A 21,424-nucleotide genomic window follows, 5' to 3' on the forward strand; every position below is an offset into this window, starting at 1 on the left:
CCAAATGAATGCGAGTCGAGTTGCAGTAGCATGCCACCAAGTCACTGAAGCCGGTAATATTGCATTGTCACACATTCATAGATGGCGAAAAAGTATTTCTGCAAGTGGCACATTTGGCATCGTGGGAACATTCTGCAGTCGAGCATAATAGAAAAATTATGTAATAGGTTATGGATATGTGGTTAACGTCAATGAAAGGATTATTATCCATAATATTAAAAGTGATTATACAGTGAGGTGGCCATAATGGACGCATAGGTTTGAAATAAAATGTGGGGGGTTCTTCCCCTGTCATTATAAAAATGTTTCCTTTCATTGGTACACTTTGCAGACAGAATAAGTATTTCCTGATAGGCCTAAGTTTGGGAGTCCTGGCAGGTTTAATTCTCACGCCTATTTTAGAAAATGATTGCCTCTTCAATGATAATGGAGAGGGCTATGCAAGTGACCATCTGTCTCGAAGCCGTTCATTAAGTAGCGATTCTGAAATACATGGAGATGAATATGAACCGAGAATCAACCTAGCAGGCAAACCTAAAAAGGCTCAAAAGACTCCAAACCTCCTCAACAGACCAAGATACTATTCAACAGAACTAGGCATACGTGAAAAGTTGTTCATTGGTGTTTTATCATCGCAACATGATGTATCCAGTCGTGGTGTCGCATTGAATAGAACCATTGCACATCTTGTAGACAAAGTAATGTTTTTCATTGATGCGCCTGGACCTAGAAAACTGAATATTTCAATGCCTGGAGGCATTGTGGGCTTCACTGACACAAGACAGATATTAAAGCCCTTTCACATGCTGAAGTACATTACAGACAATTTTTTGGATGAATTTGACTTCTTTTTCTTAGTTAAGGACACAACCTACGTCAAAGCACGACAACTTTATGAAATGGTACAAGGAATTAGCGTGAGTGAAGATGTTCACGGTGGAAGCGGCAAAAGAGATGAACATACTTCATTTTGCTCACTGGGTATGACATCTGCATGGAATGTTGTGTTTCTTAATAATGACCATAGGCTGAAATTACCTGGTGAAAATTCTGCTTGTCAGATGACTGCATGATGTAACATATTATTATTCAACTCAAGCATGACTTTTGCTTTAATACATTACAATATCTGCACTTCTGATCAGCTTTCATTTTACAATCCTTTTACCTTAATATAGAAAATAAAGAGAATATTGTGTCTGACTCTCCAACAAATAATTCCCACCTCCCAAATGGGTATTGGTGCACAATAGCTAATAGTACCTAACAAGGTGAAATGGAAAAAAATTGAAAATTAAATAGGCCTAGGTGACATGTTGATTTCAACAGCAATAAGGTGTCATCATTCGGGGGCCTGAAGTGAGAATGCAGTGAATCTCTGGAAGTTGACTGAACAGAAGCTCAGTCAAAATGTTAATGATACTGATTTCTTTCTCAGTACTATACATGAAACATGATACCTTTTTATTTTGACATTTCCGCCTGTGTTCTGTCATAAATAAATACCTGAGTAAAAATGTATCAAATCTTGAGAGGTACCAGTAATAAGGTATTACTGATGTATTGTGTTTTTCTCATCCCCAAATGCCAATGTCTCTCTTTTCCAGAATTTCCATGTGAACCTGATGGTAGGCTACCAATTAATAGATTATATTTGGCCAATTTTTATTATTCATTCTTAGAAGACATCCATATAATTTCGGTCCTCTTTTCTCGACTTTATCCAGAACACTTTGCTCAGCTTCCATCCTTGTTTTCTAAGGGACAGAGGGCAAATGGACCTGACGTTCACTTGTGTCATTTTTGCGTGAAACAGTTGTCACAAATGTATCTCATTAAACTCTACTTAATCTTATTACTGACAGTGGGGCTACTTGCCACTAATTTAGCACATAAAATTAGCCAGAAGTAATATAAAAGTAAACAAAACAAATTCGGGTCTAATTCTATAGATTCCACTAGATATGTAGATCCTCTTGTGTATACGATGCCAGGTTACTTGCAGTACAAGGTGAACCGTATGTAGTGTCATTAACTTCAGGAGGTTATTCTTTGAGATATTTCAAACAAAAAAGTTCAATACAATTTTGCTCGTTTTTGCTTCCTTTTCGAGATAAAAATTGTTTTAATATGAAACATTTCATAGCGTGTTTTGGGAAAGCTATTAAATTAATTCCCTACATAATCAGTCAATTTAACAGAACAGTGTATTATGATGATAAATAACTGAAAGAATTTTAGTTGTGCTTTAAATGTGCAGAAATTTAAATCAGATGTAACATTTTTAAATTCCTTTCCATAACGGAGTGGTCCAGCTAATACAGCGGTTTTCTCCAGGAGTTTCACTTATCCCATAGCATACCGAAAAATCATCATCATCATCTCATGGCGAGTCTAGCATAGACGAGCCTCCTATGGCACAATCTGGCAACAACTCTGTCTTTAAAATTGAAGTCAGTTGTGTAGACCAATTACTGACAGAGTCGTTGCATAGGGTCCTACTCCTGCCATTAGAGACCAAACCAAATAACCAATTGGTCGAAGTTTTGAACAAAACTTAACCCTCCCTCCCTCCTCATAAAAATTTCAAAGATGCAATATTTTGATCTACTTCTGTATATGTATATTCAGATGCTGGTCTCCTCCTCAGCAATTCAGTGATGCATAAAGTGGCATCATCACTTGACTGGTGTGTGAAAAACGCGTTTTCTGATTCTGATGATGACAATTTTGGACGGTGTGTGCTTCATGCCACAGACATCTCATGTCAAGAATCAATTCAAGTAAGTAATTAATCATAGAAGGGTAAATAAACAATTCTGCAAAAATGATTTTAGACTATGGGCTTCCAAAACCAACATCTTAACTTTGTTTTAATTTATCACATTTAAATAAAATAATTATATCTTCAGAGAATGGACTACTAGGTTAGGTTCAGTATTATCTTAGTTCTTTTATAGCATAGAAAAACATAATTACTTTCAGGGACAAACATTGACGAGCTACATTCTGGATAGAAGCTTCAATATGGAGGATGATATCCAGAGACTTGCCAGGGACTCCACGTTTGATTCAGCACTGACAATATATCCTATTCCAGAGGCGAATGTTTTGTTTCAGCTGCATGCCTATTTCTGTAAGGTAAGAATGTTATTAGAATGCTTTAAATCTACCGAAGATCTTATTCTGGATCTAATAAAGTAGTAGTAGTAAACATTGGTACTGTCGCCCTGGGTGGCGCAGTCGGTCTAGTATGGCCTTCTGTGCCTGAGGTTGCGGGTTCGATTATGGCTGAGGTTGATGGCATTTAAGTATGCTTAAATGCGACAGGCTCATGTTAATAGATTTACTGGCATGTAAAGGAACTCCTGCAGGACAAAATTCCGGCACACCGGCGACACTGATATAACCTTGGCAGTTGTGAACGTCATTGGTACTCAAACTGCACTATTAGTCTTAGAATCAGCAGTAACTATTTTTTATCTTTCTTCTTGGTGTCACTTTTTGTGTGACATAACTTCTAATAAAAGTTTCTTTAAACAATAAAATATAGCACATTCAAAGTAATTTTTAACAATAAATGGAAGAAAACTCAAAGGCACGGCTCATTCGGAACAAAATAAAATAATCACAAATAACTGGACTGTTGCAAGTCGATCTACAACTGTCTATCAAAATAAAAAAAAAAAAAGAGCATCACACGTATCTGTTTATTTGATCTGACAACAGATCCCTATTCGCTGGTGAAACAGTTCACTGAAATTTGTAGGCAACAGCATTGGTTGACATGGGGTTACCATGGCAACTGTTTACTGCTTATTGTGGCTGATACTTGTCAGGAGTGACTCGTTCTCCTATAATATAGTTATGAAATGAAGAAAAAAGGATTTACATACACGTATTACATTAAAGATAGAATGAAGTGAAACAGAGAAATGGGTACAGCATACAGAAAGAAAGAACAATGATCGAATAAGGAAACAAGCAGATAAATATAAAGGAGCTATATTGGACATAGGAAGGTGGTTTGAGCGAAGATGGAACAGACAGAACTCTATTCACTACAGAAAATATTGTTTTGTACAATTTTGCAAGTTGTGACAGCATTATATTGAAACGAAATTTATTTACAAGTGTGATAATATTACTGCATCCCTAAATTTGCCAATTTGAAAGGAACTATTTTTAAGTACAGCTTATAGTTTCACAGCAATTAAATAGGTATCATCTTATTTTTTATCACTTATGGCTGACGATGTTTGTTTGCAATCAGGTGGGTCTTGTTCACAACAAGCAAGACATTGCAGCTCTGCGTAACTCCTTGGTGAACATGTCGACGCTGACTCCGGGGGGACGAGGTAGTGTGACTTGGCCTGTAGGAAGTCCTCCAGGGAATGTCCCCAGTAGCAGGTTTGATGTCCTGAGGTGGGACTACTTCACAGAGTCGGAAATATACCTGCAATCTGACTTCTCCAATGTAAAACCACTTGAAGGAGCTGACAAGAAAGACATACAGGTAAATAATTATTATTATTGTATTTATTAACATATGAGTATTAGTATTAAACAAGTGGTTTTCAACTATAGTCAAGATACGGATAGCTTATCTAATTACTTACTATAGTTCTTTCGCTCTTACTTCCGGCAGCCAATCACATTGCAGGTCGGCTACATTTAAACGTGTGCATCTTGTCATTCATTGCTGATGACGTTATGCACTTCCTAAGACTCGATAAATACTTAATGTAATCGCCCGCCATTTTGGTTCTTTTGTTGACGTTCGCAGAAAGCACACGAGGACGTTATTTGCTGCTCAATTACAGTGTGTTTGATTTATTATCATAGGAGCTACGACATGATAATGTTTAACGGTGCGGCAAATAGATTCCTCATCTGGTAGCTCGACAACGAAAGAACAAAAATGGCGAATGATACTACCTACCTAGACTTTATAGAGCCTTCACTTCCTAAGGTGTAAGCAAAGAGGAGGAGTCACGCCAGAAATAACAGTGACGCGACAATAATAAGAAATTACAAATAGGCTACACACACTTTCACTCTGTTGTCACTGAGTTTTGATATGCCATCTCTTTTCCCTTCAATGAGAAATATCGCTTGTTATATTTATACATTATATTTTTCATCACACTCAAAATGCATAATTTCATCATCATCATCTTCACTTCATGGTTTAGGCTTAGTGCCTGTTCCGTCTTCACATTTTATTCAGCTCCACCTCTTCCTAGGACGTCCGACATCTCTTTTGCCTTTAGGTTGGTATTGTTGTATCAGTGCTGGAATTCTTTCATTATCCATTCGAGACAGGTGTTCTTTCCACTTTCCTTTATAATCTTCAACTTTATCGTTTATGTTGTATATATTTAATTCTTTACGGATATCCTCATTTCTTATCAGATCCCTTCTTGTACATCACTTTACTCTGCGAAGAAACCTCATCTCTGCAGCCTGTAATTTACTTTTATCTCGTTCTTTAATTATCCATGATTCGCTTCCATATGTCAACACAGGTACTGCCATAGTTTTATAGAACTTTAGTTTTGTTTCTTTTCTAGTTTTATTTTTTAGTGTTCTATTTATTGTTCCGCATATCCACTGAAATTTGCTTATTTTGTTGTTAATATCTCTATCTACATCATAAGTTATGTTACAACCTAAATAATCAAAATGAGTACTTGTTCTATGGGCTTATTATCAACTATTATTTTTGTACGAATTGGAAATTTACCACTGTGGGCCATTACTTTAGTTTTATGAGTTGATATGCTCAAATTATAGTCTTCTTTTCCTAGTAGGTGTAGTTTGTGAATGGCATATTGCAATTTTTCTTCACTGTCTTGTATTAATGTTACATCATCGGCAAACATTAGAATATTTAAAAATGTATCTTTACTAATCTTTATACCTGGATTCACCTCCATTTTCCATTTTTTAATTAAGTCATCTAGATATATGTTGAAGAGACTAGGTGATAGGCTACAACCTTGTCTGAGTCCTTGATTTATTCTTATTTCTTCTGTTTTCGATGTTCCTGTGTTTATTATTATCTTTGTATCTGTGTAGAGGCATTTTATTATTTCTATCAAATGTGGAGGGTAACCTTTATTATACATTATTTGCCATAATATGGATCGTTCTACACAATCAAAAGCATAATTTATGTTACATTATTGACATTTTTTGCTATTTTAGAAATTTAAGCCTTTTTATTGTTACTTTGGGTGCGTATTTAAATTACTTTATTCAATTTTAGATCAGTATAATATTTAATCATATTCTGTATTTTATGAACACAAAACACAGTTAATTTCCTTATTTTCCCTCAAGATTTCGATATAAAATATTGTTTTTAATGTCAGCATTCCTAATAAAACTGCACCCATAATGATGGTAGTGATGGTGGTGAAAGATGGTGATAATAATAGTAATAGTAGTAATTGTATCTAATAGATTTAATAGTAACAATAATAATAATAATAATAATAATAATAATAATAATAATACAAGTAGTGGTGGTAGTAGTAGTAGTAGTAGTAATAATAATAATAATAATAATAATAATAATAATAATAATAATAATAAAATTTTACATCTTTCTTACTCACTTACAGTACGTGGTGAATGCAAGTATTAAACGAATGGAAGCAGAATGGGGTGAACACCTACAGTATCGTCGCTTGATAAATGGCTACAGAAGATTTGATCCTTCCCGTGGTATGGATTATCATCTAGATCTAGCTTTCAGAGACACGACAACTGGCAGAGAAGTGCATAAAAGGTACACAAAGTTAAATAGTCTATGATTAACTACATAAATATATACAGGATGCTTCAAAGCATCCGTATCACCCCTTTTTATCGAAAACATGACACTGGGTATCCACAAACAAAATTTTGTTACCAAAACCTATACTGGGTGTTCATTTCAAAGTGTGTCATGATGTCACTGTTGTTGGGTCACCGATTTGAAGCGAGTTTCAGTTTATATGTTAGAGAAGTTCCCTATTATTTAAGGCGTTCTTCAATCTGAACTTGAGAATGTGTACGGTATAACTTGAACGTCGTAGCAACAGATGGCGGTCTGTACGGTCTGTGTGCTACCATAACCTCTTTCGAACTGTGTTTTGCGCCAGCAAGTCGTACGCAGGGTATTTGTTATTATCGGTTGCGTATGGTAACATTCCACAACACAAATCAAATGCTCCGTGTCCATGTTGACCGTCGAAGTTAATGTCAACAAATACGTAAGTAATCGTCTTAACCCTCTCCCCATATCTCGACAGTACGTATTTCCAAACAGTTCACATTCCTGCCACTACCTGCGTTACCGTACGTATCGGCACGTACTCTTCAGAATGAACGCCGTACTTGCTAGCCAACTTCTCTGCCTCTTAGATTATACACCTGAGCTGCGGAATTGTAGAAAGATTGAATTCTCTAGGCTCATCAGCTAGCCACATGACGGCATGCAGCAAGCCAAGACACATTTTGAACTGAACACCCAGTATAAAAAATCGATTTATAGTGTTTCTATTTTCTGGAAAAAACTGGAAGTATATTTAACCGGAGTTAACTTCAAATTTTCAAATGAGGACCTATGTCATGTAATGTATCTTTGGATAGGACTTATAAAAATTAACTTTTAGTAAAACTTTTTTTTCTAACTTTATTCTTTATCCATAATCCAAGAAAATAGGAAAATAAATTTTAAATATGGTATCTCAGTTATTCTGATATTGGGAACACTCATTCTCATGCAACATTTTTCATAAGTGCTCAAAATGTGGTAAACAATACTATGATTTTTTCTTACATCCTGGGTTGTTCAGAGGTCATCAGCACTTCTGAGAGACCCACAGGCTACTTTAATTCGCCCCCACAAAAAGAAGTAATTTGGAGATAAGTCAGGAGATCAGGGTGGCCAAGCTATTGGTTGTTCTCATCCAATCTGCAGTTCGAGGAATAATTAACTGGTCAGCAAATTGTTGAGCTGTGAGTAAAAAAAAAGAGCTGGACAGCCATCTTGTTGAAGCCTCATTGTAATCCGTACAGTGAGAGGAACATTGCACCATTCATTGTCCCCTAAAAAAAAAGTGTGGTCCTATGATGCGGTGTTCAAGGAGGCCACACCATGTGCTGAAGCTCCACACAGTTATCCACTTGCTGTAGCTTTCTTGAGAGTATCCAATTACATGCAGATAAAGCTGATTGCTTTATTAGTATTAGATAATGTTTGTGGCTCATTCGCGTGCAAATAGATTACATAATTCTCAATAGATGGCAGCATGCATATGTTTAGGCATGTGCAGCACCTAAAAGAGACTTCTTGAACTCCATGTTACACTAAAAATGTTACATTTTCTCATCAATTGTAACTCGAACAATGACGTATCCATATCAAAAAATTATAAATTGAATTTAAGTAAGTTACTATTTTATGTTGGTCTTTCTTTTCAAATAAAGACTCGTTAATTTTTATTAAAAAGTTATTATTGTTCTAGTGCATTGGTCCTGATTCAATGAACTCATAAATACTCAATGTGAACAATATCTGTCCAGTAGTCTACAGAAATTGTTGTACGTATCAAAAGGCACACATAAAAGGCAGGGATAATAAAAAAATATTCATTTCTGTGAAAATCTCGATATCAGTTTTTTACAGCAGCACAATAATTTCTCTTTACATTTCGCATTGAGAGAAAGTAAAAACACAAAATTGCAAAATTAATATAAAATGAGTTAATTCAAATCATCTTCCCAAACTTGTCTTTAATTATACGATGAAAGAGTAATGGAACGGAGAAAAATTCTTTCCGGCGCCGGGATTTGAACCCGGGTTTTCAGCTCTACGTGCTGACGCTTTATCCACTAAGCCACATCATCGTATGATGACGCAGAATATCTGCATGGAAATATCATATGTACTTCGGTACATTATAATAATATAAATGATATGCGTAAATCACTTCGTGATTTAAGACGGCGCTTATTCCGTCGGATCCCGGCCAACTAGTCACTCATTACGAGTGCACCTCAGCACATGTGTGGACTTCGGTCCTAGGTTCATAGATATCTATGACGTAGTGCAGAGGGCGGCCACTAGAGGGAACCCAAGAGTTGGAACTTAAAACTGAGACGATTCTTCCGACGCCGGGGTGGAATCCGGTGTGGCTTAGTGGATAAAGCGTCAGCACGTAGAGCTGAAAACCCGGGTTCAAATCCCGGCGCCGGAAAGAATTTTTCTCCGTTCCATTACTCTTTCATCGTATGATGACGCAGAATATCTGCATGGAAATATCATATGTACTTCGGTACATTATAATAATATAAATTGTCTTTAATTACAAATCTAAAGGGAAAAATATGTATTATCAAATCGAGCAAGGGATAGAGTTGAAGTCTTAATAGATTTCTTCTGTTAATGTAAACAGTGAATCCAGATGATGATGATGATCTCTTTTCCTAAAAGGCACCATTAGATTCGGATTGAAAGGTGTGGTTCAACGTTAACTTTTAGTGCTATGTCCATTTCTAAACTAGGCTATTGCAGTGAAAAGGAACCAATAAATAAAGATTTCATGTACTTAATTTTTCCAGTAATACTGAGACCAGAAATCATATTCGGAATAATGAGGCATATTATTTTCAGATTGATATCCCATTTAGTTTCTTATATAACTTCATTATTTTTCTCCTTTTATTTTTTTCCAGGCTGGAAGTGTGTAAACCGCTAGGCAGAGTAGAAGTGGTTCCAATGCCGTATGTTACTGAAAACGTTCGTGTGAACTTGGTTCTGCCAGTCGAAGCTGATCACAAGCTTGAAGCAATCAAATTCATGGAAAACTACGCAAGGATATGTATGGAGAAAAGGGATAAGACGTTTCTCATGTTGGTATGTTAGTGCTTGTGTAATTGGATGTATTTTTCAACACTAGCATTAAACTTAAAAAAAAATGAATTTTATATAATTAGAATGTAAAGATGTGTGGCATTATTTGAGGAATACACGCCAGCTAACCTTTGGATAAAAACAAGGGATGGTCTCTCTGTATCCGAGTGGAAGGAGGCAATTAAAATGATAGGACAAGTATCAAACGTGCGTACCATGCCAGGTCGGTCTCAGGATGGCTCCCATTGCAGACATTGCACTGAGATAGAAACCTTACCCCACATCCTGGGATTGTGCCAACATGGAACTCTCATCCGGAATACTAGACACCATGCAATACGAGAACTTATTGCTAAAAGTCTTCCTTCCTTCTACGAGGTTCATCAAGAAGTCCACTGCCTTGCAAAAGATGGAAGTTCTCGGTGAGTTGACATCATTGCCATTGATAGAAGAAATGACAGAGCAATTATCATCAATCCCACCGTGCGCTTTGAAACTGCAGTTGAACAACCTGTAGCAGTACATGAAGAAAAGAAGACCATCTATGACCCTACAATTCAGTACTTTAGAGATTATTATCACATACAAGGACAGATTGAAGTATTTGGCCTATTGTTCGGAGCAAGGGGAATAATTCCAAAATTCTCAGTTGAATGTTTTAAGTCTTTTGGAATTCCTTTAAATATTTTGAAAATTATTGCTATAGACGTAATGAAATATTCTGTTCAGATTTTACGTAATCACCTGTATACCTAAATTTCCTTATATTCTATTTGATTACTAATAATTATTGAATAAAAGTACTTTCCCAAGGGTAGCTTCCATTTGAAAATAAAAATCGTAAATAGTGATAACGCAAATGTTTATTTTTATTTATTTGTTTACTATGCTGTCTCTTTTGGCAACCCTTACTGAAGGGCAGCTACCCTTATGGGATTTATATATACGTAACCATCTGTTGTCAAGTGTTTACCAGTGCACATTAATAGATCCAAAGGTCGCGGGTTCAAATCCAGCTGATAAAGAGTCCATAGCATACTCTTTTTTTTTTTTTTCTTTTTTGAAGTGGAGTAAAATATCATAGGTTCACAGAACTGAAAAGAAATTGTTCCTGAATGATAGGACATGAGACAAAATTTACCAGTAATTTTCTTGCTCATGTCAAAATTCGGTCCCACCACTCATCTTTGTCCATTACCCTATCATAGGTGGCAATGAATTATGTTACAGGTGTTCCACTGTAAAAATGGAATTGTTCTCACTGCCAATCTACGAGGGAGAGTCAAAAAGTGACCTTAATAATTGTTTTATTAATTGAATATGTACAATAAGACTACAAACACTTCATCACTTTTAAACATAATGTAACAGGAACACTTGCATTGAACGTCCTGGGGACTATGTTAAAAAGTGTTGTTTGTAGTCTTATTGTACATATTCAATTGATAAAACAATTATTAAGATTACTTTTTGACTCTCCCTCATAGCAACACAGTCCAAGGGAGTCATACAACAGACCATCTTTTTTGGATGAATGGAAAATGATTATTAATATATAAATTTAATTCTGTATGATTTTGATATTCAGGACCACAATCTTTAGAATATTGATTTTTAGCTGTTTCAGATGTCAACTAGGACATTAACTCTTGATAGTTTAGCAATATCATGAATAGGGAATATGCATGGATTTTATTTACTATGGAAATTGGTTCTTTAGCTGGTAAATATGATGTAATCTTCTAATATACATTAAAAACCTAAGAAACTTTATTTTCTCCTTGGAGAGCAGTCTTGAGCACAACCACAATCTAGTATATACAGTCAATACGTAGTAAATATGCATCCATAGATAGTTGCTAACCACTAGGATCACTAATATCGCCTCATTACAGACAATGCGAAATAGTACCGGCACAGTCTATTGTTTCTAGCACCCTCACAACTCAAGCTTCGTGACTGTATATACTACTGGGTGTTCAGTTCAAAGTGTGTCATGGCTCGCTGTATTCCGTCATGTGGCTAGCCGATGAGCCTAGAGAATTCAATCTTCCTACACTTCTGCAAAGATGTATTACCTATGTGCCAGAGAAGTTGCCTAGCAAGTACGGCGTTCATTCTGAAGAGTATGTACCGATATGTACGGTAACGCCGGTAGTGGCAGGAATGTGAACTGTTTGGAAACACGTACTCAGTTTTTTTCTTACTGTCGGGATATGGCGAGAGGGTTAAGACGATTACTTACGTATATGTTGACATTAACTTGGATGGTCAACATGGACACGGAACATTTGATTTGTGTTGTGGAATGTTGCGGTACGCAACTGATGATAACAAATACCTTGCGTACGACTTGCCTGCGCAAAACAGTTCGAAAGAGGTTATGGTAGCACACAGACTTTACAGACCGCCATCTGTTGCTACAACGTTCAAGTTATACCGTACACGTTCTCAAGTTCAGATTGAACGCCTGGAATAATAGGCAACTTCTCTGACATAAAAGCTGAAACTCGCTTCAAATCACTGACTCACAACAGTGACGTCATGACACACTTTGAAATGAACACCCAGTAGACTGTGGCACAACTTTGTTTAATATCTATATCAGTGACCTACCCTCAACTGTGGCAAGTTCAGAAATAAGGACAGATGGCATGGCCATGTAGATATCATCACCACAAATCGATAAATCCAAGACATTAATGGAAATGGTACTAAATCACCTACAAAACTGGAATGCCAACAATGTGATGACAGTGAATACTGAAAAAACATTCCAAATACAGTATTTGCTTTGAAGAAGAAAATCCCAAATCTAAAGTTACAGTACAATGAAATAAATTTAAGACAAACAACAGAAACAAAATATCTAGGAATAATTCTTCACTCAAAATTGACCTGGAAAAACCATATCGAAGCAATAACAAATAAGGCAACCAAAAGATGCTCAATCATAAAACAAACTAGCTGGAGTAAGATGTGGTAGTACACAACAGACATTGAATGCTACATATAAACATTTATCAAACCTATACTTCTCTACTGTGGAGAATCTCTAATTACACTGTCTGAATTTGTTTTCTTTCATTTCAGGTTTTGCTGTATGATCCTAGTTTACCTGGGAAAGGCACGAAGGATGATATTTTCTTGTCTGTCAAGGAAATGGCTCTAACTCTGTCTGACAGATACAAGAAGGATGGAAGCAAAATTGCATGGGTCTCTATTAAAGTGCCATCATCAAATGGACTGGCAAACGAACCTCTTTTAGAATTCGCAGTGGCTGACTTGGTGGTCCGGAAATTTTCACCTGAGTCACTCATACTCATGTGCCAATCCAATATGGACATTAGGCAGGATTACCTCAATCGTGTGAGTTCCATTTAACAGAGTTGCTGATGCAGAAGCGTCTCTTACCCAGTCACATATATTACTAGAGTCAGGCCTACATATATACACAGTGTTCTGCCCAAGGACAAGTCTTTCACTGCAAACCCAGCATTCTCCAATCTTTCCTATTTTCTGCCTCCCTCTTTGTCTCCGCATATGATGCATATATCTTAATGTTGTCTATCATCTGATATCTTCTTCTGCTCCGAACTTTTCTCCTTCCAGTGCATCCTTCAGTGAACAGTTTCTTCTCAGTCAGTGACCCAACCAATTCTTTTTTCTCTTTCTGATCAGGAGAGTCATATAGGATTGCCATATTGCATCCGTCAAATGAAAACACTCCATGCCAAAGATAGGTATGTACATAACCTATTTATCTGAATTGTTCGGATTTACTTTAACTTTAAATACTCATTATATTTAAACCAATCAGATTTTATAAAAAAATTCAAAGTCTTTATAAGACTGTTTGAAATTTATTTTAACATAATCTCTGTGTTCAATTTTGTTCCCATGAATATTTTTCTGATGATCGGATTTTATCTAACATTTCTTTATTTCTGAATAAATGGTATAAATTTTCTTGCAATTTAAACATTTGAAGTTGAATCTAGCAAGTACACGGCCTTTTACTGATTCTACTTTAGGCATTGTTTTACATATTAAACCCGTTGTCCAGTATGGTTGTGAAACAATTATTACAGCAAAAAAAAAAAAAAACCAAATATAGATAAAATTGAGAAAGTATAAAATCAAGCACTATGCATCATTACAAGTGCTGTCAAGTAACTTACTGTTTATATTTATTGATTATTTAAATATCAATAATTTGCAACAGTTCAAAGTAATTGTTCAAAAGTCCCACCACTAGAGATTTTAATACACTTTTATCTCGGCAATATGGCAATGTGTAGCACTATTCATAATTGTGCGACCAAATTGTCTCTTGTGTTTACTTCTTTTTGTAGACTTCGCTTTTCATCCATCTCCATAGACTAGGCCTAGGATCTGGAGACATTAGTGGCCAATGAACATCACCACTGCTGATCTATCGTTTGGGGAATGTTAGATTTAGATGTGTCACCTGAAAGCCATAATGTGCAAAGACTCTGCCATAATAGAACACTATAAAGAGCGTTCATTTCAAAACTTCCCAGTCTAAATAACTATATAATTTAAATAGGATTTAATTAAACAAAGAAACACGTTAATTTAGATATTGAAGGGGACGTTTAAAACCAGTTTTAACTGATTATTAAGTTTCACCCCTCACTTCCAGCCACCTTCACTTTGAAATTATAAATGGCACCCCTATCTTGTGATATTTAAATTTGAAAGAGTATTCAATTGTTTATACATCTCATTCATTGGTTTTCTATCGTCACCTGGCAACCTATATTGTTATTGTCAGTTGATTGCAGGATGAAAAAACAGCATATTTTGTGTAATTTTCTATATTTAATCAATAAGGATGATTTATGATCACTCCTGAAGGGTATACACCATTTTCAAATAATTTAATACACAAACATAACTATTACATGAAATGCTCAATAGTCTTTGTAGCTTTATTCTCGTCAGCTCTAATCAGCAATAACAACAATCCAGGTGAAGGTGGGTAAGAAGGTGAAAACTAATATGCAATTAAGACTGGTTTTAAACTTCCCTCTCAATATTTAAATTGACGTGTTTTGTATAATTAAATCCTATTTAAATTATATAGTTATTTAGACCGGGAAGTTTTGAAATGAATGCTCTGTATACATCTCTGTAGCAAAAGGAACCTCCTCCAATAATATGCGTATTGAAAGCTCCTTTTGCAGAAAATCTACATATATGGAGCCTGTAAGATGATTCAGTAACACAGCAAGACCAATGAACTGCTGGTGATCACACCACACTACACATTTAAAGAGAAGCCATATTGAGAATTTACAAGGTTTTCAATTCGTCTCTCCTTCAGTGGCGGTTCCTCCATGGAACAGAGAGAACAGGCTGTTCCCTTCCTCCCTGCCCCCGTAACTGAGATTGTGAGATATACTCCATTCTAAAGGATAGACCTACTTGCAGTTATCGAAAAGCAAAAACAGCTATCGTTAGCAGGCTTACTGCAGTGAAGTGAAAACGACTCGAGCCCTTCTCGTCTGCTGTGCGTGATGATGTGAGTGGGAGTCTCAAGCAATGTTTTCTCCGAAGCAGGCTCGAGCGGACACGAACTTACCCGAGTATCGCTGGAAGCTGTAGAGTTACCTCTTCCCTCGCGGAGTATTGAGAAGTGTGGAATAGACTATTTCATCAAGCTAGTTTATTTATATAGTGATAATTTGGAAAACAATTCAGTTCGAAGAGTTTTTCGTGTGACATAATATTGTGTGTGAAATTATGCAATAGTTCTTAAAAATCCGTTCGATTTACGCATTCACGGCCTGAGTTAAATCTGACGAAATAATGGCAATGGAACAGGAGACTCCTGCCTGTTCCAACATCAACGAGGCATAGTGACAGCGCTCTGATGTGAACCAAGACAGCGAGTGTTGTGTTATCGATCAGCTGCAGTCGCGAGCGTTTAGTTCGATCAGCTGAGAAAAGCGCGGTTATTTTGAATGGCAAATCTACTCCTCTCCTTACATAACTTAAAACTAAAATAAAATCTTATACAAGACATTTTCAAACTAGCTACTATACTGCTGTGAAATGGTAAACTGGGTGCTCGTCAAGCGGTAAACTGTAGGTTTAATTGAGGTTTATTTATTATATATTTAGGCCTAATAATAATAATAATAATAATAATAATAATAATAATAATAATATCATTAATTTGTTTTATATTAACATATTCTTTTTCTGATTAAGTTGTAAATGAAGTAAAAAAAAAAAAAGGAATTGGTAATGTTGCTAAATCATAATACAGATTATTATTATAATTATAATTATAATAATAGTAATAATAATAATTATTATTACACTTACAAATGGCTTTTAAGGAACCCGCAGGTTCATTGGCGCCCTCTCATAAGCCCGCCATTGGTCCCTATCCTGAGCAAGATTAATCCAGTCACTATCATCATATCCCACCTTCCTCAAATCCATTTTAATATTATCCTCCCATCTACGTCTCAGGCTTCCCAAAGGTCTTTTTCGCTCCGGCCTCCCAACTAACACTCTATATGCATTAACAGACTATTATTATTATTATTATTATTATTATTATTATTATTATTATTAGCGTTGTTTCTGACCTGTTCCCCATCGAGAAATAGCACCGCACGCCACTGCTCTCCTTCATACCTTTTGCAAGGCATTTTATGTGCAACAGCTCACTGAATATTGGACATATATATATATATATATATATATATATATATATATATATATATATATATTTTACTCGGAATAGCCCATACTATCACTTCCTAAAATACAGAACTATCATTTTATCTAGACTCACTTTTAACCGTGCTTGCCGACACAATTATTCTAGTCGCACTGATGACACACCATGCTTCTCGACTACCTCATCATGTTTGTAGCTAATCTTGCATACCATACTTTATTGCTGCCCATTTATGGGCAGGTGCACCCTGCTTGATGGCTGAAATAATGGTCCAGGTAAAATAATGGCTCTGTATATATTATTCCTTCTGAAACACCCTGTATAGCTCTGAAATATTGGATGTCCTTACATCTGTGCCATGGTACAAACATCCACAAAGCTGTTATTTCGTTGAGCATTGTGAAAGTCTGAAACAATACTTGTTAAAATACAAGTTAAGTGATTAACTATACCATACTGTTTACAGGTACGAATGAACACCATATCCGGGTGGCAAGTATTCAGCCCTACACCATTCTCAGAGTTTCACCCTGATATTGTGTATAGCAATGCTAACGCGAGACCAAAGGAATTAGAAATTGACAAATCATATGGCCATTACGATAGCAGAGAACTCAGCCATATTGCCTTTCATGCTCGTGACTACACCTCAGGTAATAATTAATTATGTTTATACATCTTGATTATATAACTTTTAACACTATTATATCACTTGAATACAATATATGTTATAACTTTTATGTCTTAAATAGAACTAAGTTATAGATACCTAGTTGCCTAGTTTCGGCTTGGGAGCCATCTTCAGAACGTGCGAGGAGGGCGGGATGCGTGCGTGTGTTTTTTTCAGTAATGCTTTGATATGGACGCGAAACAGATGCATGCACCATACATGTGTAACTACAGAAAGTTAATAGTACAACCTTGGCATTACATATAGATGGATAAACAATAACATTATTTGCAGTATATTCTTATTTGCTTATATACAGTATACTAGTTGTTAATGGTCCACACCTGTGAAGTGACGGCTAGTGCGTCTGGCCGCGAAACCAGGTGCCCCAGGTTCGATTCCCGGTCGGGACAAATTACCTGGTTGAGGTTTTTTCCGGTGTTTTCCCTCAACCCAATATGAGTAAATGCTGGGTAACTTTCGGTGCTGGACCCCGGACTCATTTCACCGACATTATCCCTTCATTTCATTCAGACACTAAATAACCTAAGATGTTGATAAAGCGTCGTAAAATAACCTACTAAAAAAATTGTTAATGGCTCCAAAACAGTACCTACTTTACTTGATCTCTTAATAGTGCAATCTGTTTTAATACTCTATTATTATTATTATTATTATTATTATTATTATTATTATTATTATTATTGGAGGATTGACTGTTATTCACAGCTTATTTAAGTCTGCCGATTTTTAATCTTGCAGAAAATTGTATTTATTTATCCTAATTCCTGTACCCTAATTCCTGTATAGATGTTACATGTTGTTGTTGTTTTCTAATGCCAGGCATTTGACAATAAAGTCATTTGACCTCTTGCACTCCAATATTTTTCAAAGATATTATCATGACCAGCCAATGAAGCACAGATTTTGAGGTGTTCCGAATCCATTTCTTGGTTTGAGTTGCACAATGTTACATGTAGTCATATGGATTTTCTGCTGAAATCGCCTGTAACTGTTTTCAAGGTTAAGATTGCATATAGTTCACCAATGTAGAGTAACGGTTAGCATGCCTGTCCATGAAACGAATGGGTCCAGGTTCAAATCCTGGATGAGGTTTTTTTCTGGGGTTTTCCCTCAACCTATTAAGAACAAATGCTGGGTAACTTTCGGCGCTGGACTCTATACTCATTTCGCCGGCTTTATTACCTTCAATATCATTCAGATGTTAGATAACCATAGCCGATGATAAGGCATGATGAAATAACCTACTAAAAAAAAAGAAAACTATTGCATGTAACTAAATATTTTTTTGTTCGACAGCACGCAAGCAGATAGAAGACATGGTGCCCATGATACGCAGTGACAGAGACATACACTCCCTCATGTCCATCAAGTACAACGGTCGTGCAAACCCACCCACCTCACTGTACGCCATGTTCGTCCATGCAGGCAGTCTTCACATCCTGCGAGCCGTTGAACCAGGTCTACGATTGCATTACCGCGAGAGAAGTTGTGAAGAAACAAACAGTCAGTGCATCGAAGCCAGAGCCTTAAATCTTGGGACTAAAAGTCAACTTGCTACGCTTATATTAGATTATCTTGCCAGTCACGCGACAACCTTATCCTAAAATAGCATTCCTATATTGCATGACAACTGAGTATGCATTTATTTTGTGCCTTATATCAACAGTAAGCTCACAATATAAGTTACAGTGCCAAAAGAGTTCTGATCTCTTCTAGAATAGTCCGAAATGTTTTAGGAAGAAATAGTTTTGTGTTCGCAATCAAAGAAAGGAGTATCATTCTTCCAGTTTTCAGTCATATTGTTATTACGTAGTTCACATCTAAGAGATGAGTCGTATACTGAATAGTAATAATGAAACTTGAAGAGAAGATTTAAGAATTTTAGCTTTAAAATGTAAATAGAAAATAGCATACATTAGCATTGTTACGAGGATCATTCAGAAAGTAAGAAGTCTTTGGTCATCATTTTTCTTTCAGTTGTTTGCTCCTACATTTCAAAGCGACGAAAATGATTCTATGGCAGGGGAGAAGGAAGTATCTGGTGAAAATGTTCCCCCTCCCCCCCCCCACTACAAAATCCACTATGATTCACTGGAATTTAAATCTGAGTAAAATCTGGTACGGAAAACTGTTAGTCATTTGGCTAACTGTGCATATAAATTTATTTCTAATTATTCTGACTTTAAATAAATTATTTCGCTGTGAATCGAATCAGCAAAAGTTATAATGAAAGAGTGTAACCTGCTTTCAGTAAATAAATACCATGGAAACAATTATGATACATATAAACTCAGCAATTAGTATTAGATACTGCAAATTTATATTGTATTACTCACTGAAAAAAATACATGCTTTTCTGAAACATTTGATTCAGTTGTAATATTAGTTGATTATCAAATTTAGCAAATTAACAGCTTGGAGTATGTAGAGTTTTCTGAACATGATGAAATGAAGTTGTTTTATCGCACTCTTCATACTCCAAGCTGTTTAGAAAACTCTTACCTTTTGTTATGGTAATAAATAGAAAATATATCATGATCGGAATTTTTATTTTTAAAATCATCAGAAAATCGTTTGTGAAATATAGTATAACAACCTGTAAAACAAAGAATCTCTTGTGAATATTACTATAATAGGATTCCGTAACTTCCTAAGAACTACAGATTGTAGCCTATGTATCGTAAAAGTTTACAATTCTATTTTTTCACAACCCCAAAGAGTATTATATAGGTATATATTTTTCCTATTTCGTATGTTACTGTATTTTTTTAACTTAGAGGACAGAAAGTCAAACTTGTATGTAATCTTTGTATGTGAACATTATTTTATATTCTTGTCATTTACACATGAGAATGAGATTCTGTGCATCTGTATTAATAATGTAATAAATTGTAATAGATACAGAAGTTTGTATATATTATTTGTAATTAATTTTAGCAATGACTGGTTACATTGTTTGTCGTTAGGTGCAAGGTTCATGGGTTCAAATGACTGAGAGTGATGGAATTTTAATGATGATATATATATATTTTTCTAAATTATAGCCATCAGCTCAAAGAATTTGAGTGACCACAAGGGTCCTGAATACAATAAACACGTACAATATAATGTGATGTGATACATTAAAGAAAAAAGAAAGTTAATTGTTGAAGGAAAATATAAGTGGATTAATTGAAATAGAGATGATGATGATGTAATATTTGAAGAGAATCCTTGATAATATTTATAAGAATAGACATTACATAATCAAAAGGGATGTGAAGTTCCTTAAGATAATTCCATGTGAATTTTGTAATTGAACCTCTACTACCAAACAGCAAACCAATAACAGACCATTGTTTACGAGGGACGTTGTACTTTTGAGAAAGATACGGCAGACAAGGTTCATATATAGACTTCTTCTCAATATCAACTTAGGTGGCCTGATTTAGGTTTCTTTCGAACGGATAGTAGGGTCAAGAACAAGAGCCCGTTTTAAGCACTTGTAGCTTGGTTTCCATTAAAATGGAAGTCAGGTTGGGAGGCCTCTTGTCAGATTTATAGCATATGGATTCCAGTTCCTAAAAGAGAGCATTCTACACAAAATTTACAAACCATTTCCTCTTCACAAACAGAAGGGCTCCTTGCCAATGCTTTCACAAACAGGAGGGGCTCCTTGGAAATGTTTTCGCAAACAGAAAGGCCCTTTGGCAATGCTTTCACAAACAGGAGGGGCTCCTTGGCAATGATATTTCACAAACAGAAGGAATCCTTGGCAATGCTTTCACAAACAGGACTCCTTGGCAATGCTTTCACAAACAGGAGGGGCTCCTTGGCAATGATATTTCACAAACAGAAGGACTCACTTGGCAATGCTTTCACAAACAGGAGGGGCTCCTTGGCAATGACTTCACAAATAGGACTCCTTGGCAATGCTTTCACAAACAGGAGGGGCTCCTTGGCAATGATATTTCACAAACAGAAGGACTCCTTGGCAATGCTTTCACAAATAGAAGGACTCCTTGGCAATGCTTTCACAAACAGGAGGGGCTCCTTGGCAATGACTTCACAAATAGAAGGACTCCTTGGCAATGCTTTCACAAACAGGAGGGGCTCCTTGGCA

General features: G+C 35.9%; 1 protein-coding gene across 1 annotated transcript; it reads left to right on the forward strand.

The window, feature by feature from the left end:
• The first annotated feature begins 52 nt into the window (after positions 1-52).
• On the forward strand, positions 53-19,076 carry Chpf (Chondroitin polymerizing factor). The gene is made up of 9 exons (XM_069846872.1): positions 53-981; positions 2,632-2,783; positions 2,986-3,141; positions 4,274-4,516; positions 6,630-6,796; positions 9,730-9,910; positions 13,001-13,276; positions 17,095-17,281; positions 18,619-19,076. The coding sequence occupies exons 1-9, from the start codon at positions 303-305 to the stop codon at positions 18,924-18,926; spliced, it is 2,349 nt and encodes a 782-aa protein (XP_069702973.1). The 5' UTR covers positions 53-302; the 3' UTR covers positions 18,927-19,076.
• Positions 19,077-21,424: the final 2,348 nt, after the last annotated feature.

The sequence above is a fragment of the Periplaneta americana genome, chromosome 15 (genome assembly GCF_040183065.1).
Source record: "Periplaneta americana isolate PAMFEO1 chromosome 15, P.americana_PAMFEO1_priV1, whole genome shotgun sequence".
Lineage (NCBI taxonomy): Eukaryota > Metazoa > Arthropoda > Insecta > Blattodea > Blattidae > Periplaneta > Periplaneta americana.